This window comes from Phoca vitulina, unplaced genomic scaffold (assembly GCF_004348235.1).
Source record: "Phoca vitulina isolate PV1807 unplaced genomic scaffold, GSC_HSeal_1.0 scaffold23, whole genome shotgun sequence".
Lineage (NCBI taxonomy): Eukaryota > Metazoa > Chordata > Mammalia > Carnivora > Phocidae > Phoca > Phoca vitulina.
The window spans coordinates 21,892,567-21,908,606 of record NW_022589726.1 but is presented as its reverse complement, the minus strand read 5'-3'; the positions used below and the strand labels follow the sequence as shown (position 1 = coordinate 21,908,606).

Sequence of the window (16,040 nt, the reverse complement as noted above, 5' to 3'; positions counted from 1 at the left end):
ACGGGGCACCTGGGTGGCTCAGTTGGTTAACCATCTGCCTTCGGCTCAGGTCATGATCTCAGGGTCCTGGGATGGAGCCCCATGTCGGGCTCCCTGTTCAGTGGGCAGTCTGCTTCTCCCTCTGCCTCTGCCCCTCCCCCCGCACTCCTGCTCTCCCCTCTCCCTCCCACTCTCTCAAATAAAACCTTTTTAAAAAATTAAAAGAGGGCGCCTGGGTGGCTCAGTTGGTTAGGCGACTGCCTTCGGCTCAGGTCATGATCCTGGAGTCCCGGGATCGAGTCCCGCATCGGGCTCCCTGCTCAGCGGGGAGTCTGCTTCTCCCTCTGACCCTCCTCCCTCTCATGCTCTCTGTCTCTCATTGTCTCTCTCACAAATAAATAAAAAATCTAAAAAATAAATAAATAAAATAAAATAAAAAATTAAAAGAAAATTTAAAAAAAAAGAAAGAGGGGTGCCTAGGTGGCTCAGTCGTTAAACGTCTGCCTTTGGCTCAGGTCATGATCCCAGTGTCCTGGGATTGAACCCCGCATCGGGTTCCCTGCTCAGCAGGAAGCCTGCTTCTCCCTCTCCCACTCCCCCTGCTTGTGTTCCCTCTCTCTCTGTAAAATAAATAAATAAAACCTTTCAAAAAAAAAAAAAAGAAAGTCATATTTCAAAAAAACTATGTTCTTCCAACTGAACGAGCCATTCCCACTGGGATGCTGAATGGCTAACAGACCACAGAAACACATTACTCAGGGAGCCTGGGTGGCTCAGTCGTTAAGCGTCTGCCTTCAGCTCAGGTCATGATCCCAGGGTCCTGGGATCTAGCCCCACATCGGGCTCCCTGCTCAGCAGGGAGCCTGCTTCTCTCTCTCTCTCTCACTCCCTCTGCTTGTGTTCCCTCTCTTGCTGTGTTTCTGTCAAATAAATAAATAAAATCTTAAAAAAAAAAAAAAAACATTACTCTTGGCTCCTGTTTGAAACCAACAGCTACAGCAAACCACTGGTCTTGATTTCAGGGCCAAAAGCATTGCAAAGCCACAGACAATGTGTCAAACTGACTTTCAGGGTACCAAGAGTCTACTGCAAAACTCCCTTCCCAAGAGTGAAAATTACAAAGGGCTTCTACGCCCCTATGCCCAGTCTACTTTATAGAGGCTCTGTTTCCAGTAATCTAGCTTTACAACAGACTTAGTTCTGTGCTTTTAAATTAAGTCTAAGAGTTTGAAACCCGTTCCACTTCTTTGGTGTGCTAATCACCAAATTAAGTATCACACTTCACAATAATTAAAAAATATTAATTAAAGAAATGTACGACATTACACCTGCTCAATTTAAGCAGAAATTCAGAAAAGGATATGATCAGCTACCTAACATCGATTTCACATGTGTTAGAAACAATTAATTTATTTATTTTAGAGAGTGTGCGAGTGGGGGGAGAGAATCTTCAAGCAGACTCCCCACTGAGCACATAGCTGGACATAGGGCTGGACCTCACAACCCATGAGATCATGACCTGAGCCAAAACCAAGAGTCCCACACTAAACTGACTGAGCCACCCAGGTGCCCCTAGAAACTTCTGTATTATCCACAGAAACCAGTATTCCTACGTGGTTAAGCCTGTGAACGGTTTTCTCCAATTCTTTTACTATGCACAATTATTGTACAAATAATTAACTTGGAATTTAAAAGAACCCATTTAGGGACACCTGGGTGGCTCAGTCGGTTAAGCGTCTGCCTTCGGCTCAGGTCATGATCCCAGGGTCCTGGGATCCAGTCCTGCATCAGACTCCTTGTTCTGCAGGGAGCCTGCTTCTCTCTATGCCTGCCGCTCCCCCTGCTTGTGCATGCGCTCTCGCTCTCTCTGACAAATAAATAGTAAAACCTTTAAAATAAATAAATAAATGAAAATAAAAGAACCCATTTAAGTGGTGAGGCATAAAATTTTCAACTCTCAAGATGACAATGGTACGGAAATATTTTCTAAAGAAAATAGATAATGAAAAGGCTTTTCTCACGTATTTGTGTTGTCTGTTACAAGAATTAAAATTGGGGAAAGGAACCTAAAACAAGAAGAGAGGATCAGCAGAAATGCCTATCACAACAGGAATATTTAGAAACATAAGTCCATCAGGACATAAAGACAGAATCGACATTTTGTTCTGATCTCAAAAAAGTAATAGGATTATGGTATTAGGTTGTTACTTGCCAAACATCCTTGGATCAAAGCAGAGAAAACAGGCAAGTGTAATATCCAGAATGAAACACTGAATTTTAACCGAGATTAATATCTAACACCTGGTCCTCCCATGGGTAAAATTACCAGATGTTATTAACAAGTTATAGAAATGATATCTAAGGCAGAATGTAGGTTACAAGCTAAGCTTGCTTGGTGAAATTCACACAATTAAGAAATCATTTTTTCCCCAGCAAAACTGTACACTAATAAATATATCCAGAATTTATAGGAGGACAAAATTTCTTTTCTAAAACTGGATTTTGTTTCAACATCTTCTGAAGAATTTTTACCTCCAAAGATTAAAACTATACTTACAATGACCAATATGATTTATCTTTTTTTTTTTTTTAAAGATTTTATTTATTTATTTGACAGAGAGAGATACAGCGAGAGAGGGAACACAAGCAGGGGGAGTGGGAGAGGGAGAAGCAGGCTTCCCGCTGAGCAGGGAGCCCGATGCGGCGCTCGATCCCAGGACCCCGGGATCATGACCTGAGCCGAAGGCAGACGCTTAACGACTGAGCCAACCAGATGCCCCCAATATGATTTATCAAAAGCATATTATTATGAACATAAGAGATGATCAAGCACAAATGATTGTTTATAATTTTTAAAACTCTAACATCAAAGGTCCATCTTAAAAACCCACTGGAATCCCAAAAATAAGGTTACTTCTCACACATTTTTTTGAAGAGAAGAAAAAAAAACCCAAGCAATAAAAATTAACAGATTTGACAGTATGTTTTTAAGTATTTTTAAAAATTTGATTTATTTATTTGAGAGAGAGCGCACAAGCAGGAGAGGCAGAGAGAGGAGGGCCAAAGAGACTCCCCGCTGAGCACAGATTTCCCCTGATGCCGGGCTGGATCCCAGGACCCTGAGATCATGACCTGAGCCGAAATTAAGAGTCGTACCCTTAACTGAGTGAGCCACCAGGCGCCCCTAAATATTTTTAAAATTGAGATTCCTTAAATGTCAGTTTCACATATAATCACGAATCTTATAATCTCTAATATTTTGTGTAAAAATTCTCCAAAGAGCAATACTAATATGGCAAAAACAGGTGAAAGGGGAAAAGCAGAAAGGTCAAAACAGAAATGGCTCTAAGAAATTATCAGGTGAAATAAAAGTTACTAACCTAATACATCTACATAAAATACATGTGCTAGTTTCTACATATGTACATTATTATCTGAAAGGAATGTGGTGATGGTAGCGCTTATTAGGTTAATTTTCAGACCTTATAGAGTTGCTCATTTTACTAAGTTAAAAAAAAAAAAAAAAAAAAGAAGATAGCACCTCTCTGCATTTTCTTCACATTTAAAATGAAGGGAAGTGGACAAAACTCTGTCCTTATCAACAAAGGGCTATCTGTTCATTTACCCTCTTCAACATAATCTCATTGGAAAAACTTGGGAAGCATTGAAGTATACAATAAGGTCCCTTTCTAGTTTTCATATTCTATGAAATCTGTGTGAAAGAAATTTTTTAAAAAGTAATTATAATCAGTATTATAATAAAAATTATAATTTTATTATAAATGAAATAACGAAAAAGTTAAATAAGCCTGTAGATCATATGTAACCAACGGGGGGGGGGTTATGAAAAAAAAATTAGAATCAGTTTATTCTTAATACCACTTTTCTTTTTCAGATATTACCCTATCCTGGTATATCCTTTTTAGCAAGCAATACCCTTGAAGCCACCCAAACTTTGCTTCTACCCTTAGCAAATAATCCTATAACCTACATTCAATTTTCCATTTAGATCTGTTACATTAAACATGTCATGGTTATATACAACACATCTTTATTACGAAACTCAAATTTATCTTCAGAATAAATAACGAAGACCTTTATCCAGAACGCTAAATATTAAGTAAAGTGCTAAGATAGAGATGGTATGACAACTGATCCCTGAGTCAGACAGGAGGGTAGTGCTAACTAGGGGAACAAATAAAATCAGAGATGGGTTTATGGGCTGGGACCAATTAAAAAAGTAGTGTACATACTTCGAAGGCTGTAAATACTTAAAAAGATATCACTGTTGTTCTAGTCCATTCACAACGGAATCTACAATAACATAACAAAAATAAAAGCCAGCAGCCAGAGCTAAGTTTAGAGTCATTTCTTGGGGGGGGCAAATTAACCTGAAAATGAAACCTTCACGACTACAGAGCAAAAACACAAGCTTACAACTGTCAAGAGTAGATATGAGAATTCATTTGTATTATTAAGATTCTAGTGAATCACTCACCTGTGGATGGGTACCAAGTTTCCTGGCTATACCAAATCCAACCATAATCTTGACTTTCCAACTTCCCATAGTTTACAATTCCCTTATTCCCTCAGAAAAAGAAAAACTCCTGCCAATTTAACTGTCTCTAAATCAATATACTAACATACAAATACAACCATACATGTATCATTTCAAAAACTTTATCAAAAGTCTCCTGGCCACAAAAAGACTAACCTAGTCTCACCATTAATAAATAAGGCCTTGCCTCAAGGACCAACCAGAGCAGAGCTTCTCTAACTTACATCACTGAACTCCAGAGGTAAACTCTCAGTGGGCTGAAGCTCGGCAGCACTCAAGTACAGATCCATGGGGCCGGCTTCCAGATCGTCTGGCACAGACAGTACCTGCTCGGGCTTATACATCTGAGGAGGCAACTGGAAATGCAGTGGGCAGCAGGGATCCTCAGAGAGGCTTACAGGAACTGGTTTGTTGCAGGGTACCTCTTCAGACCCCTGGCAGCATTTGAAGAGAACCTGATTCGTGTCCTGACAAATATCTGTAGAAAAACGGTCAAGGGAAATAAAATGGATCTATTGGAGGCACAAAATACAAGTGTTGTCTGCCATGTAAAATTCAAGGTCTGCACTACAGAAGACAAATGGTTACATTTGAAACAGAACCAAACACAGCAATTTTTAAAGTTCTCAAAATAAGTGTCATTCACTAACATCTAGTTCTAGCTCTACCAGTAATTTAAATCTAGTCCCCAACCTACATATCAGGATCCCAGTCATTTAAACTAGAGACACTAATCTTGTTCTCACTTAGGAGAGTCAAACACAAAACATGTGAAAACACTGCTAAGCAACAGCAATAACAATCCTAGGAATCTGTACCTATTCAGAAGAAACATGCTATGGCAAAGGCAGTTTGCAGAAGCACTACCAAGCCCTCCCTAGAGTCAAGAGATACAGTGTTTCCGCTCTGTTAAGCACACTGGCAAAAAAACTACAAAAACTTTTTGAATCTTGTTTCCAAAATGTTTACATGGTATGTTTAAAACAGCAGAGAAGTGAGGAAAATAGAAGCTCTAGTAATAGACAAAAAATAAAAATAAATTTCCATGCCCCCTTGCTTTTTTGGGGGATGGGGGTGCTAGTGCAGGGGAGTTCTGTCATGGTCCCAAAGAGAAAAGAAAGAAGATAATTTTGCTTATGAGGTCCCATGGAAATGAAGTACTCCAGGAACACTCCAGGAGCACTAATAACTTCTATTAAGGGTAAAACAGAAAAGGACCAGTTTCCAAGTTGGCAAAACAGCTCTGTAGGATGAATTAAAATTAAATTGATTAGATAAAACAACAAAATTTAGTTCAAGTTAACTCTGAAATGTTTTATTCAAGTGATACCATTTCTTGAAATCTTAACTACATGGTTTTTCCCCTAGATTAACAGACAACTGTTATTTCAAATGTGGGCTTATTTTTAAACCAGAAAGTACAACTTTCTATAAACTAATTGTACCCGGGATTACAGAATTATGGGTAAACTTTCCTCCAAATTTTAAGGTATTTCTAAAAATTAAAAAGTCTAGCATACATTTTATTTTTAAACCAAATAAAACTTCTTGAATAAAGCCATTTGTTTCAATCAATTCTTGGAAACTGCTAAACTCTTAAGGCAGGGTTTCACAACCGTAAAACCCTGCCATCCTGTGCACAGTAGGACGCTTAGCAGCATTCCTGGCCTCCACCCACTAGATGTCAGTAGCACTCTCATCCCTAAATTATAACAAGCAAAACTGTCTCCACACATTGCCAAATGGGGATAAAATGGTCCCCAGTTGAGAACTACCACTCTAAAGGAACAGTAAATAGTACAAAGTAAACAGTATTTATATGAACAATCAAATGAACAAACAAACACATGACTCTAACAGGAACCAGATTTGCATTCTCTATGTGCTTAAGAAAATCTAAAGTCTATGATGCGCTTAAAAAATCCAATCTTATTAAATTAATACTTAAAATCAATCCATTAAAAATGTTTTAATCAGAACTTTTTTCATGGAATTCAAAGGACTTTCACAAGTCTCTTATTTAATACAATATCCTGGAAAAACCCTCCCCCATCCTCCTCCACCCCCTTTCCTTTCCAATGGGGACAAGAGAGAGAAAGAAGGGAATGGTTGACCTACAACTAGAGTCTGGGTCCTTCACTTTCAGTCCAGTGCTGTCTCCATTAGACCAGAGTAAAGAGTTAACAGGTCACCAATGGCAGTCGCATCTTTCTCTGGGATAAGGACTTAAGGAAGGGTAAGCGACTTAAGCAACTATGGAGTGGAAAGGAAAAAAACATAAAACAAAAGAAATCATACTTCCCTTCTCTTTTCAAATACATTTCATTTTCAACTTTGCTTTTGAAAATATTAATATCCTAACAAACTATTTGAGTATAATACTGAAATTCTAAAATATTCCTTAATATCTATAAACTGAGTTTTTCTGACTTATAAAGTAATTGAAGCTCAATGAAGAAAACCTGAGAAGTACAAGGCAGAGGAATAATGGGCATTCATAACCCCACCATCGAAAAGTCAATTTCTGTTAATTCCCCTCCCAGTATTTGATTATATGTAATTCCATATCCTATTTTTGTCACAATCATTTTCCTGTCATTCATAAATTTTGTTAAATCTAATGTTTATTGCCTAAACATATTCCATATGTTGTATCATAATTTTCTTCTCTATACCCCATTTCTGAAAATTTTAAGGCCGTCTCCAGTTGAAGGAATTTTATGTAAAAATATCAGTCTGCATTTGATTATCTCCTTAAAATAAATTCCAAGGTAACATTATCGTATCAAACAATATGAATATTGCCAGCTGCTTTCTAAAAAGCTTGTACCACTTGATCTTCCCACTGGCAATATTTAGAATTCATTCACCACAATCTCACCAACTTGAAATTCACTAATTCATTAAATATATATATACAAGTATCAAATTCATAGATAAAAATTTCTTCATTACCTACTTCACTTATGTGAAAGATAAACACTTTTCAACATTGAGCCACTTCTACTTTTAAATCTGTCCACCTTTGCCCAATTATGTTTTGAGCATATATCTTTAGTTTTTAATTCCCTTGCACAAGTATTTTGTATATTAAGGACAGTAATCCTTTATCAGATATTTATTATCATTAATAAACTGGTAAAATACTCAATAAACAGAAAAAATTTTTCCTCTCAGAAGACCAAGAGAAAGTTCTCCTTCTTTTCCTATTAAAGAAGATACACTTCATTTCCAAATACTTTATATCTCTTGCCAGGCAAATGAAATCCAGCAAGATTTAAGCCTTTCAGATAATAAAGATCATCATACTAACAAGTACTTTTATTGTGAAAGTAACTTTCTTGATATCCATAATAAAGATGCACTTTCACAATCCAATAAACTCAAAAAGTCTTACAACCTGATAGTAAATATGGTCTCATAGCAAATCAAGAGATGTTATGACGGTCCAAAGGCAAACTAACTGGGAAGGTGGGGAGTGGAATCATTCTATTTTTGGAAATAGCAAGTTTCCAATTTGAATGAAATCTAAAATATACAAATTAGGGCCCTGACCATACAAAAGGATAATTCTCAAAGAAAGGTCATAGTTCAGAACCCACTGGTTTTTGGTGGAAAACCCATAGTAATTTTGTGTGTGTGTGATAACTGCATTTAACACTATTATATTTCCAATGAAAAAGTTCTATCAGGGATCTCTGTATGTTGGAATCCCAGTATTAATCTATTACAAATAAGTATTAGCTCATCCCTATCTCCAATGACTTAGATATTTCTTTCTAATGAATTGACCATTACATTTCCAAAGTTCTGAAATGGCCAACAGACCATAGAAAGACATTTCTTTAGGCTCCTGCTTGAAACCAACAGTTTCAGCAAACTGCTGGTCTTGATTCAGGGCCAAAGGAAAACAAAGACCTTTAATCAAGCAAACTATCAGGGATTCCCACCAGCCTTTAGTCTAGCTAGCAAACTGAACCAAATAAAAAAGATACGGGTAAGGCAGTGTCTGGTCATTGGAAGAGACTGATTGGAACAACGAACATCATCCACAAAGGCCAAGCACCTCTGACTGGACCGAGTCGTATGAGCCTAAAATGGAGAAAATAGATAAATCAAACAAACCAACCATCAAAAGAAAATACAACCAACTGGGGCATCTGGGTGGCTCAGTTGGTTAAGCATCCGACTCTTTGTTTCAGCTCTGGTCATGATTTCAAGGGTTGAAAGATCAAGCCCGTGTTGGGCTCCCTGCTCAGAGGGGAGTCTGCTTAAAGATTCTTCTCCTGGGGCGCCTAGGTGGCTCAGTCGTTAAGCATCTGCCTTTGGCTCAGATCACGGTCCCAGGGTCCTCGGATTGAGCCCCGCATCGGGCTCCCTGCTCAGCGGGAGGCCTGCTTCTCCCTCTCCCACTCCCTCTACTTGTGTTCCCTCTCTCGCTGTCTCTGACAAATAAAGAAAATCTTTTTAAAAAAAAGATTCTTCTCCCTCTGCCCCCACCCCATTCACAAGCACTCTCTCTGTCAAAAATAAATAAATAAATCCTACAAAAAAAAAAAAGGGAAAGAAAAATACAACCAATTATCTATGAGAATACTTACTTATAACATTTAAGAAAGGTACATCCTTAAAGGCTAAAAAACTCAACATTTGACAACTTCAAGATCAAGAGTCTCTGGACTCAAAGTGCTCTTTTCAATTTACCCCACATCCAATTAAGTTAGATTTCAGAGCCAAGACTGTACAATGTTTTGACTATTACCTTAACTTTGTAAACAAAGCAAATACATACCCCTTTAGAGGTATAAACACAAATTACCTGTTGGGCAGCACCATCTGTGGCCAGCATTCTGCGTTCCTTCAGCTGCCTATGTAATAAGGCTTCCACTCCATAGCGCTGACGATACCGCCGAAGACATTTTAGACGCTTTAAGTTCTCTCGTTCTTTGGCCAAAAGTCCCTCTGGGCCAGTCAGGAGACTACTACCTGGTAAGTCACAAAAGTCAAGATCTTATGTGCTAAGCAACCAATAAAGGATGGCTGCTCCAAATTAACAAGAAATAAACAGGGTAAACTTTGGCCATAAGATAGCCACTATAAAAAGCAAATTCTCCTCACTCCAGGTACCAAGACAGAAATAAATCTAACTACTACCAAATTCACATTTTGAACCCACAAACAGCTGGTTAGGACTAGCATAAAACTTGCCTAGAGCTTCATGTTCCACTTTGCGATTATGTAAATAACGTCGCTTCTTCTCTTTGAGCAGATGCTGAAGTCGTTTAAACTGATCAATGTACAAAGACTGCAAACGAATTAGCTTCTCACGCATTATCAGGGCAACTTCTTCTGCTGTGTACACACCAGCATGTCTGGAATAAAACAGAATTCAGCAAATAATAAGAAAATACAATATTAAATCCAAGCTTAAAAGGAGAAAAGGGTAGAGAGGAGACTTAAGTTCATTATTTAACAGAAAGTCAGCACTGAGACCATCACCTTATTAAATATGAATGTTTTCACAGCATTCAAGTTATTAAAAAACAAATAATAAAATCCCCAAGCATGGATACTAATGTATGATTTCGCAATATGAGGAAGGGGAGAGGTTTCATTATTTTTCCCAGTTATCTGCAGTTAAGAAGTGAAGATATGGAACATTCACAATTTTTATTAATCTACCATCTTATTCCATTTCATAATTTAGTCACTTACCAGTCAGGACAGCTTAAAAGTATTCAATTTAGTAGCATTAATATCTTAAAAACTTTAATTGAAGTATAAAAAATAATAATTTCAATTTCTAATTTAAAATACATTCCTATATTGGAACTTACATGAGGCCTCAAAACACTGGTCCACAGTGGTTATTCACGGTCCCCAGCTCATTTTCTTGACAAATTTCTCAAAATACAGTTCCCTGGGTTAGCCCTTAATTGCCAAAGATCTAGATCCACATCAACTTTACTAAGCTTTGCCACCAATTATAAATTAATAGAATTTTTTAAAAAGTTATTCTAGTGATTATGATGAGGTCACATAAGCAACTGAGTTAAATGGCAATTTAATTGGAGACTCTCCTTATTCTGACTTAAGTCTAAATGAAAAGATTAGTTGCAAATTTAAAAGTTTTTGGTTCCATTAGCCTTGTATGATCATTATATAACCAACCAGGAAGAGGAAATCAGATATATACCTGACTTCCTATTTTCATATTTTGACGAGTCAAAATTATTTCATTTAAAAAAACAATACATACAAATTACATACTCAAACTAATTTTAAATCCAAAAATTACACCTTCTTAAAAAATTAGCTGTTAAGCCATTAAAACGCACAGAATAAATACAATTATTAACTTCAGGGCTGAAAGCAAGTAATCTCTGCCCAAAATTTTTCTCGAATACAAATGGAAGCCAATACTACCTGTGCATAAGTACAAAGTACTCTGAAGTAAAAATAACAAATTAAGAACCAAATCATAATGAATAAAATCTAAGACTATCAAAAAATTGTGAAAAGGTTTTAAAAATATCTGAAGTCTAATAAATAAGATGACTAGTGTGCATCTTTAGGAAAATGGGTTTGCTGCATTAGTATGTCTGCAAACCTAAGATACTGAGGCCTTAACCTAATATCAATTTTGTTAAAATGAAATTAATTTCATTGTACCCTGTCAGAAGAGAATTTAACCAATAGTCTAGGGACTAGAATGTATAAATGGAAAACCACTACAATTAGAATTTACTACAAATCTTTGGGGGGAGTGGAGGATGAGTCATTTATTTAAAGATGGATGTTCCAGACATTCACAGCTAGTTTAACTAAAATCATGTACCAACTTCCCTTACTCTGATATTCACAAATTTAAGTCAGGGTTTTATTATCTGAATTCATCTTCAAAAAAGAGGGAGCCACTTTATATTCCATTAAATAATGTCTCTTACGAAAGAGTATTCCCCCAAATTTATTTTAATAACAATGATGAAGACTCAATAACCTGAAATAACCTTTACCAAAACTAGTTCTGACTGCCAGTAGACGTCATATGGTAAAAATTACTTTTTAAAAAGGAAAGATTTAACAATTAGTCTTAAGCTAAAACTTCACCAGTGCAGAATGTTGTAAATGAACTCTTCAGATCCTTTTTACAAAGCAATTAAGTAAATGGTTACTTTGAGGACAATCACATAGAAATACCTACAAGAGGGGAAAGAAACTATACCAATATTAATTCTAGGTAGGATAAAATCTCTAATGACATCATCATAAGCAATATAAAAAGTACCGTTCTGAAAAAGCAAGTGAAGAAGATATTTGCTGTTAAGTTGTTAATGATCAAAAAATGGTCCTAGTGACAACAAAACACTGATACCAGAGATGAAACTAAAATAATTTCATTAAATAAAAAGACCTGTTAAATTTAGGACAGCAATATGTAACCATATTAACAAACTTAGTATAAGACATTTAACAACTCTACTGACATCCCCAAAAATGGAAATATTTTAGGAGGCCGAAATTTTTTTTGGATAATCTCATAGGGGAATTAAGGGAAGCCTTATATTTAGTTGCCTACTTCATTTTCCCCTTTGAATGTTCCTTTTAGGAGAACTGACATCAAGTACCTAGTCCTTTTAACATTTATACATCTCATATTTTAAGTTACACTAGCATAAACATGTCCCCTAGAGACTGATCCACTCTAGATTACTACTGACAAAATCAAGTTTCTGGACCTTCGAAGCTGAGTATTTACCGCACCAAAGGACAGTCACTTTGTGACCCTACAGAGAATATACCTCTTCAAAGCAGCAAGTCTGGCATTTCCAGAAGCACAATGGGAAAAAAAAAAAAAAAAGAATGTATGGTACAAAGTTACTACTATAAGAGAATCCTGCCAGATAATGAACATTCCTTTTCAAACTACTTGGATGAGACTTTCCAAACAAGTACTTCCTGAAGAGCCGACTATACTGACATTACTCAAGAAAAATAGATGAAATTATTGTACTCAGAAAATGTAAACCTAAATGACTTTTGGAGTAGAAATTCATTATCCCTCATACTATTTACAATACTTCTATGCAAAATGGAAGTGTTAAGAGACAGTAGTCAGAAAAGATGAAGAAAACAAAAAAAGATTAAACTAAACCCAAACCATGAGACAGAAATATGAGACTGTGAGTGGCAATGTTTTTGTTTCTACAACTCCTAAGGTGATCATGGGCTAAGTGAAGAGTAGAACCTTACTTAAGATATAACTAGACTGATTATTCACTTCTAGGTTTCTAAATCAGTTTCTCTTTCTTAGGCATGAAACCAAAGGAAAACTCTTGAACATCTTTTTATTTTTCCACTAGGGAAAAAAAAAAAACTCATAAAATGTAACTTTGCAAAAAAAAAAAGTAGTTATTCAAATACAATCACATTATTGTTCCTGAGGTTTAAACCAGGAATCCATTTACATCAATTTCCTCTTCTCTAACTGATCTAAGCATTTCTCAACCAACCTCCCATTATGTCCAAGAAATTTCCTATTTTCCTCCCCTATATTTTTCATGTGCAGAATTTGATATCCAAAATTTTTCCAAATTACACAGCTTCCAAAAAAGAATAAAATCTTGCCCTGTAGCAAGACAGTGATGAACCAGGACACTTTAAAATACAGAAGCTATTACTGCTCACAAATAGCTAAAGTCTCTTCACCCCACCTAGGTTATTTATCTATTAATAGCATGCATTACTATAGTCCACATTCTAACTACAAAAAAAATTTTAAAGCCTTATGTGGAGTTACAACTTACTTTAGGGGATCTTCTTGATCACTGTCTATGCTATCAGCTTCACTGTCAGGGTCACCTCTCCATGTCTGATCCACAGTAATGGGTTCCTGCTCCCCATCACTCCAGCTGTCTTCATCTGAGGCAAGGAAGGGAGAGCAGCCATTAAGACTTCCCACCTCTGTAACTCCACCACACAAAACTAGATTACTTAACACATCAACCCAAACCATAACATTTAAGAAAACAAAACAAACAAAAACCCCCAACAACTTAGTACAAAGGCACTGGCAAATAAAATCGGCTTGAAAAAATACAACCCAAGTAAGGTTACTTAAAACATAAATAAGATAACCGTGCCCTCAAAAGGACAGAAAGGTCAACTAAAAATTATTCTTGCTTCCTGAAATTACCCTGCCTAACAAAGACAAGCATAAAAACAGCAATGATGGAAACAGTCATAAACTCAAGAAAGTAAACCCAAGCACACACTACTTCAAACCGAAAAGAACTGGTGAACATAGCAATCCTGGAATTCTCACCAAATTGTCAATGAATTACAATATTACTGTATTATCATGTGCCATATATGTCCAAGGCACTGTGCTAAACCAAAATAAGTTCTTACTTTTTCCTTTTCATTCTAGGAGAGAAGATCCTTACCCAGAATTCGGCTGGCTTCACTGCGGCTACTTTCTGGAGTCTGCGACCCCAGCTCTGTCTTAGCATAAGAGCTCAACTGGCACAAGAGTGTTTCACCCATAGGCCCTGGATTGGTCTTCTTCATTTGAGCATGAAGTGCCAGGGCATTCCTACGGGCATGTTCAGCACAGAAAGATACCCTAAGGAGACAAAATATTAACATTTTATACTCAGGTCCCTTCTTGAAAGAGTTCAACCATTTTCATAGTCACTAGTCTTTAGATCATTTTTAGGAAATTAAAATAACTATTGCCCTCATTTATAAATAAAAAAGGCCAGTGAGACAGAGTAATTTAACTGGCCCAAGGTCAAGTCATTTGGTATTACTAAGGGGAAATGCAGGTAGCATAATCTGGTGCTTCATTCATCAAACAAAACATCCCAATTATAAAAATGCTGACATCATCTTAGAACAAATCAAAGAGATCCACTTTCATCTCTCAAAACTGGTTCTGGCAACTTTACATTTTACTTCAGTATCAATCCACTGTAGGTAATAAGATGTTGGGCACAATTTTAAAACCAAAATATACATGCAGAATTAACTAGCCAAGTTACGTTTCTGCATGAATACTTTTGCTTATATGACGAAAGCTATGAAGCCTTTCCCAGAAGAATACACATATACACAACTTAACAAAGTTCAGGGATGACCCAAAGGGCCAGGAACCCCAGGGTTAAGAATAATCTAGAATATCCCCTGATTTTATAGACAAGGGAGAAGATCTAAAGAAATTAAGTGAGTGGCCCAACTGGAAGTGGCCTGCCTCTTTGCAGTTTTCAACGGTTTTTATTTTTTTCTCAAGGATATACCCATCACCCCAATTTTAACAAAAACTCCAGCTATTCACAAGCCCACATACACCACATCCCCCTCTCGTTTTAAAACTAAAAGTACAAACGACATAGATTATCTATACATATATACCCATCTTTCTTCTCAGGCTTTGGAGCAGCACTGGGACATCTTTTTCCATTCTTCGTCGATATGTAACTACACTGCTTGAAGGGTGCATTCTTGTCTTCAAGGATATGCTTAATGCAAAACTCCTGCCCCTCCAGACGAGGTTGCGAGCATGGGCGATGCGTGAATGAACAGGACAGGGGTTCCTGGGACCTGGGCACTGGGGTGATCCTCCCCCGATTGGTCGGCAAGACGTGGATCCGAATCCTGTTCATACCAAAACCTGCAGGCTCACACAAAAGATCAAAAAGCCCTTACCCTTGCCGAAAATTCCTGCTCCACATCCGGGCCGACCGCGGGTAAAAGACTGGCACAAGTCACGCTCCGTAACTCCCCTCCGCCCACGTCTCCCCAGGCCATTAGTCAATTTGTCTCACTTCAACTTGTCCCCCATGCCCGCCCCCACCCGGACCACCAGCACGTCGTAAGAATCTCAGGCTCGCATGGCCACGCACGAAGAGGGAGCGCCCGGCCCACGCGGCGGCAGCAACGCCGCAGCGCCGCGCCCAGCCTCCGCCTCCCTGCACGCCGCCTTTGTCCCGGCCCGCCTCAGAGCCTACGGCTGGGCCCTGCCTGTCCTCGGCCGCCCGTACAAGCGCCATTTTGTCCTCCGGCTCCGGGCACCGGAGAATCTGGCTTCTGGAAGCCTACAGGAGGAGAGCAACATCGACGCTGACCGAAACAAAGAAGCAGCTCGGAGAGGGCAGGAGGGGCGAAGCAGCAGCCTAACTGCGGAAGCGAGGTTAAGCACCGGCGCCATCTTACCTCTGCCGCCGCGCCGCGCCGCTAGCTCTCTGGCCGCGCCACCCGCTTCTAACTCGGCCCCGCTCCTTTCCAGGCTCCCAACCCATGATTGGCTACTGTGCCCACGGCTCTGTGTCACCATTGGCCGAGGCCAGCTACCTATCATATCTGGGGGGCGGGGCGCTGAGAAAAAGGGCGGCTTGGGTGGCTAAGACAACCTGTCCGTCAGTCAGCAACTACGCCCCGGGAAGAGGGAGGTTGACGGTACGCTGGCTCCCGGGCTCGCTCACGCGGCAGGGCTGTTTTTCCA

General features: G+C 38.4%; 1 protein-coding gene and 2 non-coding genes across 8 annotated transcripts in view; all 3 read right to left on the bottom strand.

Annotated features, from left to right (window-relative positions):
• KANSL2 (KAT8 regulatory NSL complex subunit 2) overlaps positions 1-15,935 on the bottom strand; it is a 20,311-nt gene extending 4,376 nt beyond the window's left edge. For 2 of the 6 annotated variants that reach the window (XM_032420797.1, XM_032420800.1), the window contains exons 1-8: positions 15,752-15,933; positions 14,951-15,209; positions 13,984-14,162; positions 13,345-13,459; positions 9,746-9,909; positions 9,357-9,523; positions 8,533-8,629; positions 4,762-5,015 (exon numbers count right to left, since the gene is read on the bottom strand). In XM_032420797.1, the coding sequence (XP_032276688.1) occupies positions 4,762-5,015; positions 8,533-8,629; positions 9,357-9,523; positions 9,746-9,909; positions 13,345-13,459; positions 13,984-14,162; positions 14,951-15,209; positions 15,752-15,896 (1,380 nt within the window). In that variant the 5' untranslated portion in view covers positions 15,897-15,933. The other 4 variants (XM_032420801.1, XM_032420798.1, XM_032420803.1 and 1 more) reach the window with 4 other exon arrangements.
• Positions 892-1,007, bottom strand: LOC116642690. The gene has a single exon (XR_004301376.1). It is a non-coding gene; the product is annotated as a small nucleolar RNA SNORA2/SNORA34 family (small nucleolar RNA).
• LOC116642688 lies at positions 8,305-8,441 on the bottom strand. Its single transcript, XR_004301374.1, has one exon. It is a non-coding gene; the product is annotated as a small nucleolar RNA SNORA2/SNORA34 family (small nucleolar RNA).
• Positions 15,936-16,040: the final 105 nt, after the last annotated feature.